This window comes from Silene latifolia, chromosome 7, assembly GCF_048544455.1.
Source record: "Silene latifolia isolate original U9 population chromosome 7, ASM4854445v1, whole genome shotgun sequence".
Taxonomy (NCBI): domain Eukaryota; kingdom Viridiplantae; phylum Streptophyta; class Magnoliopsida; order Caryophyllales; family Caryophyllaceae; genus Silene; species Silene latifolia.
In genome coordinates this window covers 47,178,229-47,200,621 of record NC_133532.1, presented here as the reverse complement: position 1 = coordinate 47,200,621, position 22,393 = coordinate 47,178,229, and the positions used below count along the sequence as shown (strand labels likewise).

Sequence of the window (22,393 nt, the reverse complement as noted above, 5' to 3'; positions counted from 1 at the left end):
ATAGAAAGGACAACAAATGACTGAAACACCCCAAAATGGAAAAGGACAACAAATGACCGGGACAGAGGGAGTAATTATATACAAAATGCCGCTAAACTCAATACATAGTTATCCAAATAACCAAATGCTCAAATTCCGCTCTTTTTAAACTCTATTCATGTAATTTTAGTTTGCTACTCGTTAAAAATATGCTTAATCATTATTTACTTATCAATAAACTACCTTTTTTTTTGCCATAATTTACCCTTGAAAACCCGGAATTATGATTTTCAAAACTCATCTTTACGTTTAGGGACACACCGATAATAAATAAAAACCAATGGTATATGTTAGAATTTGGAAAAACTTGGGGGTACACGGTAGAAAATCCAACACACACGTCATTTGCAATGTACGCACTTCCGCAGTCCCGCTATTTGTCACAATTACCGTAGTTTAATAGAATGGTTACAGAGAGTACCAGATAATACTTGAGAACCTACACTGCAACATACAGCAAGGTAGCAGCAGCAACATAAAGATCATTCGCCGCATAGTTCAGACTACAAGTACAGCAGAGAAATAAACTACATATGAATGAACAAAAGAAAGGCCTACTACTGGAGAAATTAAAGGCACAAAGATGAAGTTTAATACAGTTAATGATTTCAGTTAAATCCACAAATACACAGTTAATGATTTCAGTTAGTTAATGTAGCTGGTTGATGCTGGTTGTGACTTTCATCAACCAGCTATATCCGTCTTTCCTCGTTCATACTTCATATTACATGCTGGAATATGAATCTCGACTAGAAGCAAATCCATTTAAGAGAGACCAATCGAACCACTCATCTGGAAAATATTCCTCAAAACTTCCACTCCCTGTGCAAGGTAACATGCACCAGGCCAAAACCATTATAACATAATGATAGAGAGCATGTTCTACCTATAAGAGTATGAAGCACCTGCAAATGAGTATCGAGAAGACACTGGTGCAGGCCCATTGTCGGCTGGACCTCCAACCTGGTGATTCCTTGGGTTGTGGTATGACAACTCATGAGAAGCATATGGTGAGTATATTCCTTCGATAGCCGCATTTCTTGGCAACGGATAATCTATACCATGAAATCCTGGCTTCACCTCAGGTGGTTGTGCCGTGGTCAGAGTAGTTTGGCTGTAAACCTCATAAGCTGTCTCCCTTCCTGATAACCTTATATAAGGATCAGATGAGGTTCCATGATAATTATTATGGAGATATTGATTCGCTCGGGAATCTAAGTTGACTTGACCTGATATCTCAAAAGATGGCTCGATTTCGCTTCTTAGACCATACATTGGATACTCGTTTTGGTGAGGAAAAACTGGCTCCGGTCGAGCATTTTGACCTTGAAATGATGATAAACCGCCATATCTAAGTGTGGGGTCTGCAACAAGCTGATCCTGTGCAGAAGATATGTGCCTATATGTTGAGGCAGGATCAGAAGATGGCTCAGTTTGCCTATTTAGACCATACCTTGGATACTCGTTCTGGCGAAGAAAATCTGGCTCGGAACGAACTGTTTGACCTTGCAATGATGATAAACTACCATATCCAAGTGTGGTATCTCCGATAACTTGCTCCTGTGATGAAGATATGTGCCTATATGTCAGGATGGGATCCCTGAAAATTTGGTCTGTCGTGGAGGGGGTTTCCCGGTACATGGAGGCAGAGTTCCGGATAGATTGACCCATGTATTGGTTACTTCTGTAAGATTCGGAAATTGGAGCAGAAGGAACTGCATTCTGCCTCGGAACATGTAATTTAGGTTGCAGATGAAACTTGCGATATTCTTCCTCCGGGACACAACGTTTACCAGAAGAAGATGAAGGTTGCTGAACAGCTGGATGGTCCTTGTGAGACTGGGGTAGTGGACGGAATAGCGATTTAAGTTTGGTAACCTGCACACATTAGAACCACTGTAAATCTCAAATAAATCACACCAATATATGTCAGATTTAAAGGATAGAACTCCGGCTTTATTTGTAACTGAGACTCTTCTGATGGAGGAATTTGGAGGGAAATAGAGGGGAGGAAAATGGAAGGGGACAATCTCTATTGGTTAGGAAGTTGGATTGGAAAAGGAAGAACCTATTTTCCTCCAAGGCAAATTAAACCCATAGGAAAGTCGCCCCCCACCACATTTGTATCCAAACAAAGGGTCAATTTCATGATAGCTAATGGACAAGTGATTATGTGGAGCCAACCTTCATACTATGAAGTTTAATGAACGAAGATGATGGTCCTACGCAGTGGACGCACATTACAAATGGTTCAATTCTCTACGGTAATAAAGCAAGGCTCCCATCAAAAGCATCTTGCTCATGGGAACACCTTCAGATGTTACACTGTGAGCTAATTTCTAACCCTATAAAGAACTTCAACAGGACCATAGTATGGATTGCATCGTAAGTATTAGGAAACACCCTCCTTGTCTAAGTGTCTTGCATTTTTCAAAAGCAAGCCAATGATATGTACATAAACCATGTAATGATGTCTACATAAAACAAATATGTGATTAATTAACTAATGAAACAATTAGAGTCATATGATTCAAGAAAATCGAATGGATTGGATTGAAATGTGATACGACAGAAGGATGAATTTAGAACCCCACACCACCAGGGTATAGTTGTTTGGTAGATCATCTCTTCACCTTTAGGGGAATGGAGTTAGAAACTTTGGAGATAACAAGGTATGGGGGGGGGTTGGAATGTCTTTAGAATCCATAACTATCTAACTCTATTCCAAAATAAGCCAACCAAACATTAGAATTGATCATAACCATTCCAGTCCTTAATCCCAAAATGATTTGGGGTCGGCTGACATGAATCATCTTTTAGAACCGTCCATGGGTGAACGCAGACCGCAAAATGCGAAAATATAGAAAAGAAAAAGTGAAAAACAAAAGGGAAGTGAAACATAATACAAAAGAAGGTAAACTTAAGGTTTTAAAATCGAAGTCTGGATTTCTTTTATAAAAACTTCGAATTTAAATCGAGAATAAAAATTAAAACGATTTTGAAAACCAAAGTAAAACTTAAGGTTACGGAATACCTTAAAAGTGAATCATGTGTTAATATATAAGAAACTTAATAACACAAATGTCCATAAATTAACTTGCTACAAATTTTACTTTCTCCGGCCGCACATGTTCTCTATTTCTATTTACCCATCTAAAAGGACCTTGAAAATTCTGAGTAAGGTACTTGTGTCATTTGATTCTCTAAAACTAACGAAACTCACGAACAATTTTAACGGCCATTAAGTACCTGAAAGGCAAATGCTGATTAAAAAAAATAGAGAAAGGGGCTTCATACTTGTTTGGAGGTTAGCTCAGTCTTAAATTTGTTTGTTCTCTCGTCATAGTTCTCCTTAATTGCTTTCTTGAAAACACTTTCAGGGAGAGGCAGACAGTCTTCATAGATCCTGAAGTGCACCTGAGAAACAAGCATAATCACCAAGCACTATCAACATAATATACAGGGAATAAGAAAAATACAGTAACAGAAAAGTGAAAGAGAGATGATTCAACCTGAGCAGGAAAACCTCCACCAAAAGCAGCTGGCTCAAGATTCATACCTCCAGCGGTTGATGCTTCGTAAATTCCATACAGAAGCTTTAGATCATAGTCATACAGAAAAAGCTTTAGACCAGGTTTAATGCCAAGCACAAGCTCCTTCCTGCCTGCTGACACAGCCATGACTTTGTAGCGGAAGCAATCAGGTTTTGTTTTGGCATTGCACATGAAAATCAATCCAGCAACATTTCTTCTAGAATCTGGACCGTGACCGGTTCTTGTCTCATCATGTTTCTTATTTTTGTTTTTACTCTCAGGATTAGGACCATGATCGACCCACATCGCATTACGTTTCTTATTTTTGTTTTTACTCTCAGGATTAGAACCATGATCAACCCTTACCTCGTCATGCTTCTTAATTTTATTTTTACTCTCGGAATTTTGACCGTCGTGATTAACCCTTATCTCATCATGTTTCTTATCTACATTTTTCTTCTTGTCGCTCATCTTAGAAGAAGGTTCCCCTTTCTCATTGACATTTGGAACTAAATCACCGTCTTTGCCCACTTCTATAGTATTCTTGGTCCCATCCTCAACAGCAACATTACTCTGGGATGCAACGTCTTTTTCTAGAGCTCTGAGTTTATTCCAAGCATGCCGATTCATAGCTCTTTTAGACTTGTTACCTTGGGGCTGCAAAGAATTGGGATTCTGCTGTTCAGAAATCGCAATCCTATCAGGGTTGGAAGGAGGTTCCTCTTTCTCCTTAACATTTGGAACTAAATCACTCTCTTTGCCCTCTTCTGTAGTATTCTTGCTCCCATCCTCAACAGCAACATTACTCTGGGATGCAACTTCTTTTTCTAGAGCTTTCAGTTTCTTCCTAGCATTCCGACGCCTAGCTTTTTTAGACAATTTACCTTGGGGCTGCAAAGAATTGGGATTCTGGTGTCCAGAAATCACAATTCCATTGGGGTTGGAAGGAGGTTTACCATTCCTCCTACGATTTCCCCGCACCATTCTGTTTTTATCAACTGAATACCGCATACAATGGAAACAACTTAGAATACATAGGACAAGGCCACAAGTCCACAACAACAACAACAAAAACTGACCCTTCGTTTAGATGAAAGTGTTTCGAGGGTGGGACTTGGGAGAATACTTTTCATAGGTTAGCAAGTTGGGATGAAGGGATACGGAGGGGGAGGGAAATGGATGGATCCGTTTCCCATCCTACAAACGAAATAGAATTCTTTCCACATAGGAAACATGAGGAAGGAAAATGGCATAGCTCTACCTCCTACTTTCGCATCCAAAACAAGGGTAAGTAGTCCCAAAATAATTTGAGGACGACTAAAATGAATCATCATTTGAAACTGTCAATATAAAAGACCAAAGTCATGGAAAGGTTACACAGTGTACTGTTGGGTAACACCCAATTGTACAACACAAGTTTTGTTCAATGTTACAAGATGTTACATGTACATACATTACAAAGTTACAATGTACATGGTGGAGTTCAATGAATTATATTTGATTCATTGTATTAGCTATGGACAAGGGGGACTAATGTCTTTATGAAGATGTTAGTACATGGAATTTGTTCCATAGGCTTTCCTATATAAATGATGGTTTTCATTTGGAAAAAAACACAATAATATCTCAAAACAAATATCAAACAAGGTGACTAAGCTAGGTAAAAAATAGCAAGACGGGTTTGAGGGTGAGAGGCAGTATAACGGGTGTTATAATACAATAATTTAGGAGGTTACTCTAGGGGTGATATTAGTGGCATTGACTAATATTACTGGAGGTCTAGAGGTTGTTATCTTATATTATTGTGGGTTTCGAATTGGTATTAATTCGGGACGGTTATGTTGTACTGGTACTATATTATTATAGTGGTTCTAGTCGATTTGGCTAGTGGGTTTTACTTCCGGTTTGGAAGGTTTTGCCCTGGGTTTGACCCTAAAATATCGTCTCATCTTATTATTGCTTACATTTATTTACTTTTACGGTTTACTTGTCGGTTGGTTGCTTCCGTTGCACGTGGGACATTGACGCTAATTTCCCAACATGTACATAGTCAATTATGCGAAGCTCATCCCGTGTACACACAGTTACAGACATGGTAATTGACAAAAGAAACTGGCATAAATTATGTAAGATTGGGGATTTACTCCCTCCGTCTCAGACATTTGTTTACCAATTGCTTCGATTATTAAAAGATATCGCAAAGGTAAACAATTGACTGGGACGGAGGGAGTACTCGGTAATTCACTTGACGCATGCCCTGAATCCCCCCCAACCCCCAGGAATCTAGAATAACAACTACAGAAGACATAAATAATGTGCAAAAAAAAAAAAATACAAGAATTGAAAGAAGAAGTGGTAATGAGAGGCGAAGAGTAAACCTGGAGGAATTGATTGAGAAAATCAAGCATGAAATAATACAAAGGGTGAATGAGAGCAGTAATTTAGGTCGTGCTTTTGGTTTTCAGAAATCAGATTTGTGGTTTGCCGGGTCGATCTTATTGCATGTTTCGCATTTTCGCCCGCCCAGCCACACCTCTTCGTCTGGTTAACAATATAAAGGTGGACATATGTTCGGGCCAGCCCATATTAAGGTTCTGTTCTTTTGGACTTAATTTCAACTCATTTTAGTTTAGTTCAGTTTAATTTAGTTCAGTTTAATTCAGTTCAGTTCAGATTTTTTCTTCACAAATTAATTCTTTACTTCACTTTAGCTCCAATCAGTTCAGTTTAGATAATTTCAGTCCAAAAGAACATGGTCTAATCCGGCCAGTACAAGGCCACCAAATCCCTAGCTCGCCCCGACTCAGCAAACCCACTATCAGCCTGTGAGGTGGGCTCAGGCTCACTCTCCACCAACTCGGCCGGCCTACTGTCCACAGCTTTTTGTGACGATAAATTATTAACTTTGTTTTATTACTCCCTCGGTCAATAGTTTATGCTTACCTTTTTCGGTGTTTCACTCAATAGTTTACCTTTCCGTTTTGGATATATTTTACTCTCTATTTTATCTGTTAATAATATTAAAAACATTTCCCATCTCTTTATACCTTGATCTTTGTGTATAAAGCATTTAAGCATAGGTAAACATTTCACTGAAACAGAAAGGGTATAAATTTTCTTATGATATAAGAGAAAAGATGAGCCTAAAAGAATAAATACTTCCTCTTATTCTCAATAACTCTCCCTATTTATGGAGGGCGCGAGAATTGAGGGAGGGAGTATTATATGGTAAAGTATTGTAGTGGGGGTGGGAGATTGGAGAGAGGAAAGATATTGTGTGATATTATTGTTGGGTGAGGTGATTAAAATAAGTATTGTTGTGAGGTAACGTGATTAAAATAAGATAAAGTATGAGTATTGTTGTGGGATGAGGTGATTAAAATAAGTATAAAAGTTTGCCAAATAAAGAAATAGAAAGAGTATTGTGAATAGACGAAAAAGGAAATAGAGAGAGTTATTGAGAATGGGAGGGAGTACAAAGTATTACTTCGCATAACTTTTTATCTTAAACTAGTTTTGTGACCCGTGAGAATCACGGGTTTGATTGTTTATGTTCTTTTGTTTTTGCATTATCGTTCATGAATGCGTTATTCGGCTTGTTTGTCTCCTTGCCTATTATCTTGGAGATATGTTGGTAGGATACCTAAGCATGACAAGTAGGCAATAAATAAGGTATTGTCACAGTTTTTAAGGGTAAGATATATTATAGCTAGGCGGTTGAGAATTTCTGATATGAGAGTAGTTGGAACTTGTTGGAAATCACAAACTCTGTATTGAACAATGACACCAAAACCAATGAATTCTTCAATTAAAAGAATATACGAATGTCTCTGATTTCGAAGGCTGGTGTTGCATATAAATTAAATGGAAAATTGTACTGTCTTGCTTGTGTTTCATCAGAGCACTTTAAACAACTTATTCTCAAAGTCTAGAAGCAAAAGTCAACACAAATTATGGGGAAACGTAAAAGGTTGGACACTTGGACATCTAATTTGATTCCTTATACATAACATATTCTAATGAAAAAAGAAATGTAAAATAAAGTAAACATGTAAAATATCAAAATGAATGAATAGTAATGATATTTTATAAGTGAATTTTGCATATTATCTTTAGTCAATTAGAGACGATATGAATGATGCGTAGAAAGCGCTCCGTTAAAATACAACTTATGTTTGTCTTACTAATTAGGCTAAAATTACAAGTTTATTTTCTTAAATGCAGTGGACTTTGTTAAACTTTTTCAGCAAATACATTTACAATTCTTGTCGATTCGTCAGTCTTTCAACATCTTTCTTGTAAATTCAATTGATTTCAAACGTATTGGCGAAAATATTATTGAAATAATTTTTGAATAATGAAAGACAAAAGTGATATACTTAAACCATTAGCAAGGAGTTGATGACATGTGACTTATACAAATAAAATTCTAGAATAAATACGTATTCAATATTTTTTAAAATAAGTTTTATGTGACCAATTTTTGAGAGGATACACAAGAAAATGTATCTGTTCAACAATGACCTAATTCTAGTTTCATTTCTATATCTCTTGTCAATTAGCTAGAGGCATCTCTATAACTCTTGTTGTTTATGAACTTTTATGTGAGGAGCTTTAACGTCTATGCCAATGAATTACAAAGAAATAAGGATACACAATTTGTCTTATTATACTTCTTCCATTTTTTTAATTATCAACTCATTTGCTTGTGCGCAATAATTCAAATTAAGAAAATACAAAAACCAATTGAAAATAAAAGGAAAAAGTTTGTAATTGGTGGAGTAATGTGAGAATTTTACCCTTAATGGATGACATTTATTTTGTAATTTAAAAAAAAAAGTTATAAGGAACATTTCGTAAAAGCAAATCCCAAAGTAGAAATAAAAGAAAAAAGGTGATAATATAAAAATGGACAAAAAAGAGAAGTGGGATGATAACTAAAAAATATTCGTAACAACTGATTTATGAGAAAAGAAAAATATATACAAATTATTACAAAAAAAATAAACATTTCTCGAAGAAATATTGAGAGTGGTAGAAGAAAATATTTGATGGAAAAAAACGATTTAAAAGCTTGAAAACATTCAAAGTTGAAACAATGAATTGGAGAATGATCATCGGATTCTAACCAAAAACCATGCAAAATATTTACCTTGGTCAACATTAAAAGATCCAATTTATATCCTTGGAGCATGTATACTTCAACACTTCCATTAAGACATTTGATTTATAATCCGTTTGTCGACTAAAATATTTGATTTATAACTTGTTTGACAAAATTCAAGTTGAAGAATACATGAAAAACTAATAAAGTGCACGAAAGGGTGTAAAACAATTTAGTACAATTTACAAAATAATAATAATAATAATAATAATAATAATAATAATAATAATAATAATAATAATAATAATAATAATAATAATAATAATAATAATAATAATAATAATAATAATAATAATAATTGATGGGGGATATTCTGCACCCGCTGACCGAGTCAACATATTGAGGAAGGTCAAAGCTAATAGACAGCAAGTCAACATATTAGACTGACCCTAAACTTAAGCCTTGCGGCCATCGGCTGTCTGGGTCTCGGCTAGGCAACTAGCCAGCCGGGAGGCATATCCGCGTACTCACATCCGGTCCCCTCGGCATGGAGTCAACCAGGCCAGCCGGCCTGCCATGGGTCCCTCGGCCGAGGGTAGAACAGTCTTTCCACCTGCTAGCCACTTGGCCACTACGTGACAAAAGGTGAAAGTCTATAAATACTCCTCAATCCTCATTGAGAGAACGATCCACGATTCATCCTAAAACTCACTAATAATCTGGTATAAACTCCCTTATCTCTCTACAATATACTTTGCCAAGTAACACACAACTTATCTCTCTAAGTTTACTGACTTGAGCGTCGGAGTGAGTACGCTCGGTACCAAGCCGAGCCCTTAGTTTGTTCATCTTTACAGGAAAGAGCGAAAGGAAGAGTCAAGCAAAGACATCATTCAACAAGCTTACGTGGTCATAACTCTGCTTCGGAATTACACCCGGAACAATTGGCGCCGTCTGTGGGGAACCATACTAAAAGCTGGTCGCCTACCTTAAAAAAAAAAAAACAACCAAAAACCATTCAAAGAGCTAAGAGGATGTCAAAACAACAAGAAATAATTGTGAGTGACGAAACCGCATTCTAGTAGGATGACACGTTCCCTAATTCTGAGATCGGGCAGTCCCCCACCGGCCGAGTCATTGAGCCGGTGAAGTACGGGATGCCAAGAGAGCCAGAAACACCGCTGCCGACCGGCCAAGTCACTGTCATGGGACATGTGGTCGATGCGGCCAAATTGAAGCTATTCCTGGACCTGATGGGTGGTACGCCGGTCACAGGGGCGACAGCGCCTCCATAGGTGACCAGGGCCCACAAAGTAACTCCGAACAACTTGACCGGAGTAATACAAGGAGCTGGGCATGCAAGGACGCCGGCGGAGCCCGTGGTGCCAGTGGCAGACCAAAGTCCATCCCCCACTCGCGGGAGGACAGCGTCGCCGCGGCAACAACGAGGCCACCCCCGAAGAAATGAAAGAAGTTCGACTCTCCAAAGTCGGACAACAAGAAGCCTTTCCCGCCAGATGGAGGGAAGCCGGACTAGGGTTGCGAGGAGCCGATCGCCGCGTGTCATTCGGCACGTGGTCAGACAGCCCCTCAGTACCTATGTCCTCGAAGTCTCTGTGCCGACTAAACTGAAGCTGCCGCCTCTATCATACAAAGGGGATAGCGACCCAACCGACCATGCCGAGGCTTTCGAGTCATACATGTCGGTATGGGAGAAACCCGATGAGGTGTGGCGCCGAGTCTTCCCAACGACCCTCCACGGCATGGCGCAGAGTTGGTACAAGGGGCTACCTAACGGCTCGGTATACTGCTATGCCGACCTGAGAGACAACTTCATAGCCCAGTACGCCTGCAACAAGAGAAGGGCCGTGGAGACATCAGACCTCCTGACTATCCGACAGGGGGAGGACGAGTCCCTCCGAAGCTATGTGAAGAGGTTCGACGCAAAAGTTCAGCAGATCCGTGAGCTGAACACCGAACTGGCGGCCTTCGCACTGATGAAAGGCCTCCCGAAAGGCGAGTTCAAAAACGAGCTGATCAAGTGCGAGGACCTCAACCTAGACACCGCCAGAAAGATGGCCGATCGAGCCGTAAAGGTGGAGGACTATCACAAGACCTGGGTAGGCCACAGTGAATCTGGGCACCCAGAGAGGAAGAGCCGCCGGGACAACATAGATGAAGGTCGACGTGACGGGAATAGGTCACGGCCTGAGAGATTTAATAGGAAACAGAACTCGGCGGGCGCCGGGGGGAGTTCGGGACCATACACCCAGAAGCGGTACAGCGGTCTCACCCCCCTGGTCAAATCACCGGCCGAGGTCTTTGCCCTAAGCAAGAATGAAGGCCAGAAATGGGCAAGGCCCCCAAGGCGAGGGGGACGGCGACCTTAGCCAGTTTTGCGATTACCACGGCCAAGCCGGCCATAAGACCGACAACTGTCGGCATCTGAGGAACGCCATCGAGGAGCTAATCCGAAAGGGGGCCCTCAGCAAGTATGTAGCTGGAGGCCCGGAAACAAGCTCCGACGGGCCGAATAGAAAATCAGTATTCCAGTGCATGGGAGTGATCCAGGTTGTCATCGGAGGAAACGAGAACGGTGGGTCAGCTAATGGGCACAAACGGCACCTAAATGAGTTGTACCAAGCCATCAACTTTGTGCCAAAAACAGCGATCCCCGCTTCCACCGTCCCCGATATAACCATCGGAAAGAAGGACTACGAAGGAGTCGTTGCCCCGCACAACGACCCGCTTGTAGTCCACTTGGACATAGCCAACCACTTGGTCAAAAGGTGCCTAATTGACACAGGCGCCTACACGAACATCATGTTCAGGGAGTGCTTTCTCAATCTCGGTCTGAAGATTGAAGACCTGAGCCCCTGCACCAACCCGCTGTACAGCTTCTCCGGGGCCGGCCTGGTACCCCTGGGGTCAATCAGATTGCCGGTGATGTTTGGCCAAGCCGATGCGGCCAAGAATGTTTTATCTGAGTTCGTGGTCATTGATGGTTCGTCTGCCTACAACGTTCTCATAGGCCGAGTCACTTTGAGCGAGGCCGATGCAGTGATGTCCATCCGGGCCCTAACATTGATGTATGTCTCGGACCGGGGGGAAGCGCAAAAGCTCGTCTCAAAGGACGAAAGAGACGAAATTGTCAATGTCCAAGTATCTGCCAGGGGGTGCAACATGCAATCCCTCAAAGTGGCGAAGAAGTCAGAGAAGGGGAAGAGCCCATCCTTACAGCAGGAGGGTGATCCGATGCACACCAACGTCGGCATGGTCGAAGGAGCCGAGACCGAGGAAGTGGAAATTGACCCAGGGCGCACCGTAACTGTCGGTGTCGGCCTGGAGCCAAAATTCAGAGCCGATCTCCTAGACCTGCTGAGGAAGAACAAAGATGTCTTCGCATACTCAGCCGCCGAGATGCGGGCGTGAGCGGGAGGTGATCGTTCACAAGCCGAACGTACTCTCCACCGCTCGCCTGTCAAACAGAAGATGAGGAACTCCTCGGCCGAGAAGGATGAGGCCATCAAAGCCGAGGTAGATAAACTATTAGAGGCGGGCTTTATCATGCCTTGTACTTACCCTGAGTGGCTAGCAAATGTTGTAATGGTGAGGAAGTCATCAGGGGCGTGGAGGATGTGTGTTGATTTTACAAATCTTAATAAAGCATGCCCTAAAGATTGTTATCCCTTGCCTCGAATAGATAGTTTAATTAACGCAACGGCAGGCTACACTATGCTGAGCCTGCTAGACGCCTTCTCAGGGTACCATCAGGTATTCATGGCCGAGGAAGACATGCCTTAGTGCGCATTCATCACCATACACGGCACATACATGTATAAAATGATGCCGTTCGGTTTGAAAAATGCTGGCGCAACTTACACTAGGCTGGTAGACAAAGTGTTTCAAGATAAAAAAGGGCGAAACATCGAGGCTTACGTCGACGATGCTATTGTAAAAAGCAAGTCTGACAGCGAGCACTTGGCCGATTTGAGCGAAACATTTTGTTCACTAAGGAAATATAGAATGAAGCTTAACCCAAAGAAATGCAACTTCGGTGTCCGGGCCGGCAAGTTCCTCGGCGTGCTTGTCAGCGCCAGGGGAATTGATGCCAATCCAAAGAAAGTCCAAGCAATACTAGACCTGCCGGAGCCGAGGAATCGAAAAGAGGTTATGATGCTGACCGGGAGGATGGCGGCTCTCGCTCGCTTCATTTCTCGGTCGGCCGACAAGAGCACCCCATTCTTTAAAGTATTGAAAGGGAATAAAGACTTTTGCTGGGGGGAGGAACAGAGTGCGGCTTTCAAGCAACTGAAAGCCCACCTACTAACTCTCCCGACCCTGTCCAGGCCGATGCTGGGGGAGACGCTATATCTATACTTAGCAGTTACCTCGGCCACGGTCAGTGCCGTAATCGTCAGGGAAGAAAACAAGCAACAACACCCAATCTACTTTATCAACCATACACTGCTGCCCGCCGAAAGAAATTACCCACTGATCGAAAAAGCGGCTTTCGCCGTCGTCGTTGCCGTAAGAAAGTTAAAACCCTACTTCGACGCACATCCCGTGACGGTCTTAACCGACCAGCCATTGGAGAAAGCCTTAGAAAAATTCGAAAAATCCGGCCGACTTATCAAATGGGCAGTGGAGCTATCCGGCTTCGGCATTCAGTACAAGCCGAGGCCTTCGATAAAGAGGCAAGCACTTGCAGACTTCCTAGCCGAGTGCACATATCAAGAAGAATCAAATCCCGGTATGTGGGAAGTGTATACCGACGGGTCCTCCACGGCGAACAGCTCAGGAGCCGGCATCCTTATCATCAGCCCTAACGGGGACGAGTTTGAGTACGCCTTGAAGTTTACCTTCTCGGCCTCAAACAACGAATCCGAATATGAGGCGGTGATAACTAGAGTCGAGTTAGCTAGAGCTGCCGGGGCGGAGCATGTTGTGGTGAAAACAGATTCACTCTTAGTCACTAATCAAATCAGAGGAGAGTATGAGGCTCGAGACAACGGGATGGTGAGATACCTGGAAAGGGTAAAAGCCGACACCGCAAAATTGAAATCTTTCCAAATACGGTGCATCCCTGTGTCCGAGAACAACCGAGCCGACGCTCTCTCAAAACTTGCCGTTTAAGCATCAAGAATGTCGGTCGAACCGTCTTTGGTGGATATCGGGAATGCTAAAAGCATCACCGAGACCGTTGGCATGGTGGGCGACATCGAAGCCGAGACGACGTGGATGACTCCGATAATGAAATACAAACTAACAAAAGAGTTACCGGAGGACCTCATTCTCTCTCAGAAGATAAGAAGGATCGCCTCAAGGTACTTGATGTTTGAAGGAGAACTATACAGAAGGTCCGTGATAAGACCACTTTTGAAATGCGTCGGCCCAACCGACGCGGAGCTCATACTGACAGAGATTTACGAAGGCATCTGCGGACATCACATGGGGGCGAGAACGTTAGCCCACAAAGCTCTCCGAGCCGGCTACTTCTGGCCGACCATGCTGAAAGATTCCAGAACTAAGACCAAGAAGTGCAAAAATTGTCAGATGCATGCTCCGGTGATACATGCACCTTCCCGAGACTTGCAACCAGTACTTAGCCCCCTACCATTTGCACAGTGGGGGATGAATTTATTAGGACCATTTCCGACGGCCTCCGGAGGAAGAAAGTACCTAATCGTCGCCGTTGACTACTTCACCAAATGGGTCGAGGCTGTCGCGGTACCTGCCAAGACCACGGCGGCCGTAAGAAAGGTGATTTGGGAGAACGTCATAACTCGATTTGGGTTGCCCCAAGTCATTGTATTTGACCACGGCCGAGAATTTTGGAGTGACATGGTGATGAATTGGCTGGAAGAGCTCGGTATCAAATTCGCATACTCCTCCGTCGCCACCCTCGAGCGGGCGGCGGAGGCAGCCAATAAAACAATACTGAACGGGCTGAAAAAGAAGGTTGAAGATCTAAAGGGAAGATGGGCTGATGAGCTACTCGACGTCCTGTGGTCCATTCGAACCACGGAGAAAGAAGCAACGGGGTACAGTCCATTCCACCTAGTCTATGGATCTGAGGCCGTCCTGCCAATTGAAGCAGCGGTGCCGACATTCAGAACGCAAACTTTTGACCCAATCGAAAATGAGGAAGGCCTGAGAGCCTCCCTAGATCTGGTCGAAGAAAGTCGAGACACGGCACGGCTCAACTTGGCAATTTATCAAAACCGAATGAGAAGAGCATACAACCGCAGGGTCCACAAAAGGGACTTAAGAGTAGGAGATCTAGTCCTAAGAAAGTCGGCCGCAACCAACAAAGGAAACATCCATGGTAAAATGACGGCCAACTGGGAAGGACCCTACAAGGTGGTTGAAGAAATGCGGCCGGGGACATACCGGCTGACAGACATGGAGGGTGTTCCTCTAATGAGCCATTGGAACACAGACAACCTTAGGAAGTATTTTGTATAGCGGCGGAGGTGTCCGAGACCGTTGTGGGCACCCCAACGCATGATTATATCTTATGAAGAATAATCCAAGTTTTCCCTCAAAATGCTCGTCCCCTCCGTAGTCGTAACAAGGTAGACGCCGCGGCCAAAGCCGGGCAGTCACGAGTAGACGCCGCGGCCAAAGCGGGCGATCACTACAATGGCGATTGATACTCGCGAAAGCGACCAACATGCTTAGTAGACGCCAACTGGGCAGTCACTACCAATGCGGTTGATACTCGCGAAAGCGACCAACATGCTTAGGAACGTATAAGTACGATTCGAACGCAAATCTGACCGCCTCGGCCAATCCGGGAGTGGCAGAGGAAGCGATCAATATGTCTACAGATACGAACGCTGTCGAGCCGTAACCTCTATTGCCTCGGCCAAAGCCGGGAGTAACGGGGACACAACGACCGATACGCTAACATGTTCACAACGGCGGTTGGGAAACGCAAATCTGACCGCCTCGGCTAAGATCGGGAGTGGAGGAGGAAGCGACCGACATGCCAACATGTTTAAAAACGTTTAAGTACAATTGAGATGCGCCTTCTAACTGCCTCGGCCAAGCCGAAAGTAAAAACGAAAAAGCGCTCAATATGTTGAAACGTAAGAGGACCACTTAATGGAGGCAAAATAAACAAACTTTATTGAAAAATGTTTACAGGTGGGGCAAAACAAAGTCGACGGCCGTCCCCATAGGGATAGCCTAAACACAACCTACCAAAGTTTAACAAAAACAAAAGGTACAACAAAAGGTTACAGACATAAGATTTGAAGCGCCAAAAGGATGGCAGGGAGGAAAGGCTCAATAGTTGGCCCCCGAACAGCTGAAGCTGTCAGAAGGACCGGGTGAATCTGGTGACGACCGCCCGTCTCCCTATGCTTGTTGCTGCTCGCCACCGGCAGCAGTAGTAGCATCACCAACGGTGGGCGGCCCAAAGGAGATCTTGGCAACTTCACTTGCCTTGGCCCTCTCAGCCTCCTCTCTGGCCTCCTTCACCTTAGCATCCCGGGCCGCCTTCTCCGCAGCCTCCTCAGCGGCCTTCGCCGCCTTTGCCTTCTCCATAACCTTTGCCTCCGTAGCAGCCGCCTTCTCATCAAGAAGCCGGTCAAAATCTTGCCACGGGACGGAGCTTTCAAGAAGGAGCTCCTTAATTACATCCCTGATAGCATCTTTAGCTTGGTCCCGGTACTGGGCACACATGTCAGGGATGATGACGGTCTTCAGCGTCTCAATGTCCTTCTCCCTCTGAGCAAGGATAGCCTTGGTGTTCCTATGCTCCTCCGCCTCAGCCGAATGCAGGGACTTCCATCTTTCCCTCTGATCAACCATGGCATTATAACCGCCCTGAAGCTTCTCTCCCTCCTCCCGCAGCTTAGCGGCGTCAGCCAACGCAGCCTCAACCTTGGCTCTCTCGGCTAGGACCGCCTTATCAGCTTCCTCCTTAAGCTTTCGCTCAGCAAGGAAGTCCTTTATGGCGGCCCGGAAGTCTTTCTTCGACTTCTCGGCCTCCTTCTTAGAAGCAGCAAGCTCGATCCTAAGCCGTTCAAGCACAGGGGCAGCTTGAGCCATGACCTTTTCCTGCTCCATAATATGGTTGCCGGCTAGTTCAGTCCACTTAGCCAGCCTCTTGGACAACCTCGTGCCTTCCGCCACAAGCTGAGCGGGGGAAACCTTCTGGGATGAGGAGTCGGCGGTGACATTTTGATCGCCCGTCTGCACAGGCTGCTTCTCCAATTGTCGTTCAGTGCGAACGACAGCTGGCGGCGGCTGATCTACAAAAAATCCAGACAAAGCATCCATGTCAACATTCATCGACATATCAGAAAGCCTGTCATCAGGAACGCCTAAGGAACCTGCTAAATCCGAGCCGTGGGTTAAATCCGTACCAGTCCTAGCCTTCTTGGGTAGAGGGCCGGCTGACCCCTTTTCTTTCCCCGCCTCGGTAACAGCAGCAGCAGGCGTTGCCACTTTTCTCTTATTCGAAGGAGGAGGACCCTCCACAACGGTGACCTCCTCTTCAACATCAACGACCACCTGCTCCTTTTGGACTACGGGGATTGCAGATTGAGCTGGAGTTGACGCCGTTGCCGCCGTAGACGTTGTCTTTGGTCTCCGGCGCGACACGTTACCAGCAATCTGCGCTTGAGCCGCCGCCACATCCAATGCCTTCAACTGCTGCTCCATAAGTTCGTGAGGGGCCGGTCTACGATCACGTGGCGCGGCCTTAGGATGCAGCTCAACAACTCTCCCGTTCTCGTCAAGTCCCAACCTCTTGAGGACGGAGACAGCGATTCGGGCCAAATCGGTCTCGAAAAAAGAAACGAAGCGGGGAGTTAAGCAAAAGAAATAAACCAAGGCTCAAATACGTAAACATAAAAAGCAAAGATGGGCCTCATACCGACCCCACTCACCCCGGCCGAGGGCGGTATGAGGCCGACGTGGCAAAGCGGCTCATCCTGAAGAACGATCCGCGTCGGGGCATCCATCCCTTGGCGTGCCATCCTTCTCGACCTCAAATGACCTCATTGCCCGCGTTTCGTCCTCATTAAGATAGACCTTCAAGGCGTCCATCTTAAGCTTATTCCGGGAGACATATTTGTCATGCTCCCCTTGATTCTTACACCGCAAATTGACGCGGCTCGAAAGGGCAGGCGTGGATAGTCCTCCGGAACCTCGACGTATACCCACCGCCCCTTCCAGTCCTTGCAAGATGTCAACTTGGAAACGGTGACATAACCCGCCTCGGTCAGTATCTTTGTACCACCCCGTGCCACCTAGGGTAGTCTGCGAAGATGGTGAAGCCGACGGAAGAGGTTCACCGTTGGGGCCTCCCCTTTAAAAAGACATAACCATACAAAGCCAACAATCGTCCGATGGCCAAGCGATGCGATTGGGCCACGGCGACATTCATGGCTTTAATTATGGCGACAACGTATTCATTAAGAGGAAACCGGAGCCCATACTCCAGGTGTCTGATGTACACACCGATACAACCCTCGGGAGGGCAACAGACGGCCTGATCACCCTCAGGAACAATTATTTTATACCCCCTGACGAAGGAGTAATGATCTTCAAAAAGGTCAGAACCGGAACAACTAGCGAACTTGTTCGTCCAAGCACGATCAGGATTGAACGAACAGGCGTCGCCGTGCCACGAGAAATGCGGCCTCTTTACGACAGAAGGGGTCGCCTCATCATCGTCATCATAAAAACCCTCCAAAAATTGAGGATCAATTTCAGGAGAAGGCGACTTGGGACCCCCAAACCCTATCGGGTTGACAACCAGTGGCTCCTGTTCATCAGGATGCGACGGTTCGCCCCGGCGAGAGGTCTTTGGGTTGAGCATCCGCAGAAGACATAGTGACAACAAAAACTTAACAATTAAAAGTTGGAAAAATTTGTTTGTTTACCTTGGAAAAAGTGCTACGCCGAGTAACGCTTTGAAGACTAGAGAGAAATTTCTTCGAAAAAAGCTAAGAGAGAGGAATATTTTTTTGAGAAAATGAAGTTTGATGGCAAAAAAACGGGGCACACTGCTCTATTTATAGAGCAAAGCCCATGAGGCGGACCAACCAGGGCAAAGCCCATGAAACGTCCACCAATCAATGCCAAGCCACGTGTCAAGCATGCAGCCACGGAATGTCAATCGACATACAGTTACAAATCTTCTTCGACACGCTCCTTGGTATCTACTCGCCACCGGCCAGCTGATCAACCAAGCTTGGCAGCACCGACCGGGGGCAATCAAAAGCACACGGCACCCTCAACCTTGGTCTCGGCCAGCGCCATTTTCTTTTCCACATTGGATGTCCATTACACATCCATGTGGAGGGGGGATACGGTACGGCCTGAACAGAACCAAGCCGAGGAAGAAGAAGCCGGGGAAGAAGTTCAACTTGCGCAGAATACGCTCAACACTCATCGAAGGTCCATACCACGGCATAGACTACGCTGGGGGCAAATTGATGGGGCATATTCTGCACCCGCTGACCGAGTCAACATATTGAGGAAGGTCAAAGCTAATAGACAGCAAGTCAACATATTAGACAGCCTAACCGACGCAGCCAGTCGGCCTGTCACTTGGGTCTCGGCTAGGCAACTAGCCAGCCGGGAGGCATATCCGCGTACTCACATCCGGTCCCCTCGGCATGGAGTCAACCAGGCCAGCCGGCCTGCCATGGGTCCCTCGGCCGAGGGTAGAACAGTCTTTCCACCTGCTAGCCACTTGGCCACTACGTGACAAAAGGTGAAAGTCTATAAATACTCCTCAATCCTCATTGAGAGAACGATCCACGATTCATCCTAAAACTCACTAATAATCTGGTATAAACTCCCTTATCTCTCTACAATATACTTTGCCAAGTAACACACAACTTATCTCTCTAAGTTTACTGACATGAGCGTCGGAGTGGGTACGCTCGGTACCAAGCCGAGCCCTCAGTTTGTTCATCTTTACAGGAAAGAGCGAAAGGAAGAGTCAAGCAAAGACATCATTCAACAAGCTTACGTGGTCATAACTCTGCTTCGGAATTACACCCGGAACAACAACAACAACAACAATAATAATAATAATAATAATAATAATAATAATAATAATAATAATAATAATAATAATAACCATGAAGAGAGAGAGCGTCTTCTCTCTACGATTAAGCGATCTACAAACCCTAGACTTCTCGATCCTTTTGATTTGATTTCCTTTACTTCTTAATCTTTTTTCTTCTTTGTTTCGTTCATGGCTAGGCCTCGGGGGAGAGCTCGTGGACGTCCGGTGTTGCATCATGCAGCGGTGGATGCTCACCCTGTGGATTCGTCTATGGTTGCAGGTGATGTTTTGCGCACTCCTTTTGTGGTTTCTGGGTTGATAGGATATGTTGTTCGTAGTCACAGTAGGCCTAGAACCTATAATTCAGTAATTAGTTCGCTTAGGGAGTCATGTGATGCTTTGATGGAGGATATTGAGCCTAATTTTGAGGCTCCTGCCTAAGAAAAGCCTTCCCTAGTTCTTAGTTTGGGGACAGGTCCTAATCTTGGGACAGAAGCGGGCACTGGTAATGCAGGGGCTGGGGGTACATCTGTTCCTGCTGCAGCTGCAGTTTTTGTAGTTCCTACTGCAGTCCCTGCTACTGCAGATCCAAATACTGCAGTGCCTACAGTAGCTGCTGCCTCTGTGGGGGAACCTAGTTGGACTAAGATTGTTAAGCCAAAAGTAGAGATGAGTCTTCACTACTGCAAACATAGTGCTGACTCTACTGAGATAGATATTTATGAGGATGATGTGGAGGGTGAACTGCTCTTTTGGAAGTATACTTTAATGGGTAATGTATTGGGTGCTCGTCCTACTGTGGCCCAAATGCAGGCCTATGTTACCAAGAGTTGGAACCATGTGTCTTTGCCTGCAGTTCAATATTTTCGAAGAGGGTGGTTTTCCTTTCGTTTTACTAGCGCTGAGGATATGGATGAGGTTTTAAAAAGAGGTCCATGGTCTTTAGGGAGTAACTCACTGGTGTTAAAGCAGTGGACTCCAAACTTCTCTCTGGAAATGGACAAATTATCTGTTGTTCCTATTTGGATTCTTTTTCCTGAATTGGACCCTGTTCTCTGGTCTGATGTAGTGTTGAGCAAGCTTGCTAGCAAGGTTGGCCAGCCACTTTATGCAGACTTGACTACCACTTGTAAGGCACGTCTGTCTTTTGCAAGAGTCTTGGTTGAGGCTGACTTGGCCACTGAGCTGCCTGAGCATGTAATCATCAACACTCCTTACCATAGACAAATATGCCAGAAGATTGTCTATGAGTGGAAGCCTTTCTACTGTCAATGCTGTAAAAAACTTGGTCATACTGAAAATTTTTGCAAGTTAAACAAGGATAAGGAGGTAGCTCAGCCTGTTTGGAAGAAGAAGGCTCCCACCCAGCCTGTTGCTGCTAATCCTACTAAGGCTCCTGCTGCTACTGGAGGGTCTAAGGCTACTACTTCTAAGGATAGGGGTAAGGCAGTGCTGTCCTCCTCTCCTAAGTCTTTCCATAATCCTGGTCAGAGTTCAGTAGCAGCTGACACTATTGTGACAGTACTTCAAAATTCCTTCACTCCTCTTGGAGTTGAGGAGGATAGTGCTGAACCACTGGATGCTCCTCAACAGACCTTGGTGGCTTCTATTGACCCCCTACCTCCTGATAAAAATGAAGATAGCAGCATGGAACATCAGGGGGCTCAATGACAGCTCCAAGCAACATGAAGTTAGTAGGTTTTTATTAAGGAATAAATTGAATATCCTTGGCCTGGTGGAGACTCATGTCAAGGATAATAAAGAGAAGATAATAAAGTCTCATTTTCCTTCTTATGGCATTGTTAGTAATAATTGTCATGGTAGGATTTGGCTCTTCTTTAATCCTTCTACTGTCACTATTAGTAATGTGGTCATCCATGATCAACTAATACACTGTGAAGTTGTGTTTAAGGCTACAAATCAAACTATTGCTGTTACTTGTGTCTATGGTTTTAATGATCCTAGGGATAGGTTGGGTTTGTGGGAGAAACTGTCTGCTCTTTCTAACACTTCTTCTCCTTGGATTGTGTTGGGTGATTTTAATGTGGTTAGGAGTCTCAGTGAAAGGGAGGGGCCTAACCCCCCTGCCATTCAGGACATTTTGGCTTTTAATGGTTGTTTGGCTCAGTGTTATTTGGATGACATACACAGTATGGGGTCTGAGTTCACTTGGTCAAACAAGCAGGGTGTTGATACTCGTACTTGGGCTAGGTTGGATAGGGTACTGGTTACCCCCTTTTGGATTGCTATGTTTCCTTCCTCCTATGGCCTTGCTTTGCCTCCTGGTCTTTCTGATCACTCTCCCATGCTTGTTTCTGTGGCCCCCTCCACTATAATCAGAAGGAGGTTCAGTTTTCTTAATGTCTGGCAAAGCCATCCAGACTACAAGCAAATTGTGGATTCTGCTTGGAGTACTCCATGCTATGGAACTCCAATGTACCAGTTATTTTTTAAAATGAAAAAGGTTAAAAGTTCTCTTCAGCTCTTACACAAAAGGAGCTTTACTGATATTTCTGGTAGGGTTTTGACTGTCAGGCAGCAGCTTGAGACTTGTCAAAATCAATTGCAGCACGACTTATTCTCTTCTCTCCTCATCAACCAGGAAAAGCTCTTAGCTGCCCAGTATGCTGATCTCTGCAAGAAAGAAGTGGACATTTTGTTCCAGAAGGCTAAGGTGCA

At 44.5% G+C, this 22,393-nt stretch overlaps 1 protein-coding gene across 1 annotated transcript; it reads right to left on the bottom strand.

The window, feature by feature from the left end:
* Positions 1-415: 415 nt before the first annotated feature.
* On the bottom strand, positions 416-6,104 carry LOC141592135 (uncharacterized). The gene is made up of 4 exons (XM_074412715.1): positions 5,951-6,104; positions 3,552-4,570; positions 3,337-3,456; positions 416-1,917 (listed from the first exon to the last, which is right to left on the bottom strand). The coding sequence occupies exons 2-4, from the start codon at positions 4,554-4,556 to the stop codon at positions 922-924; spliced, it is 2,121 nt and encodes a 706-aa protein (XP_074268816.1). The 5' UTR covers positions 4,557-4,570; positions 5,951-6,104; the 3' UTR covers positions 416-921.
* Between the last annotated feature and the right edge of the window lie 16,289 nt (positions 6,105-22,393).

Coding starts and splice junctions, on each gene's coding strand:
- LOC141592135 (XM_074412715.1), bottom strand. CDS start 4,556: ATGGTGCGGGGAAATCGTAGGAGGAATGGTAAACCTCCTTCCAACCCC. Junction 3,457..3,551: donor GTGGAGGTTTTCCTGCTCAG/GTTGAATCATCT, acceptor CTTGTTTCTCAG/GTGCACTTCAGGATCTATGA. Junction 1,918..3,336: donor CTGAGCTAACCTCCAAACAA/GTATGAAGCCCC, acceptor TAATGTGTGCAG/GTTACCAAACTTAAATCGCT.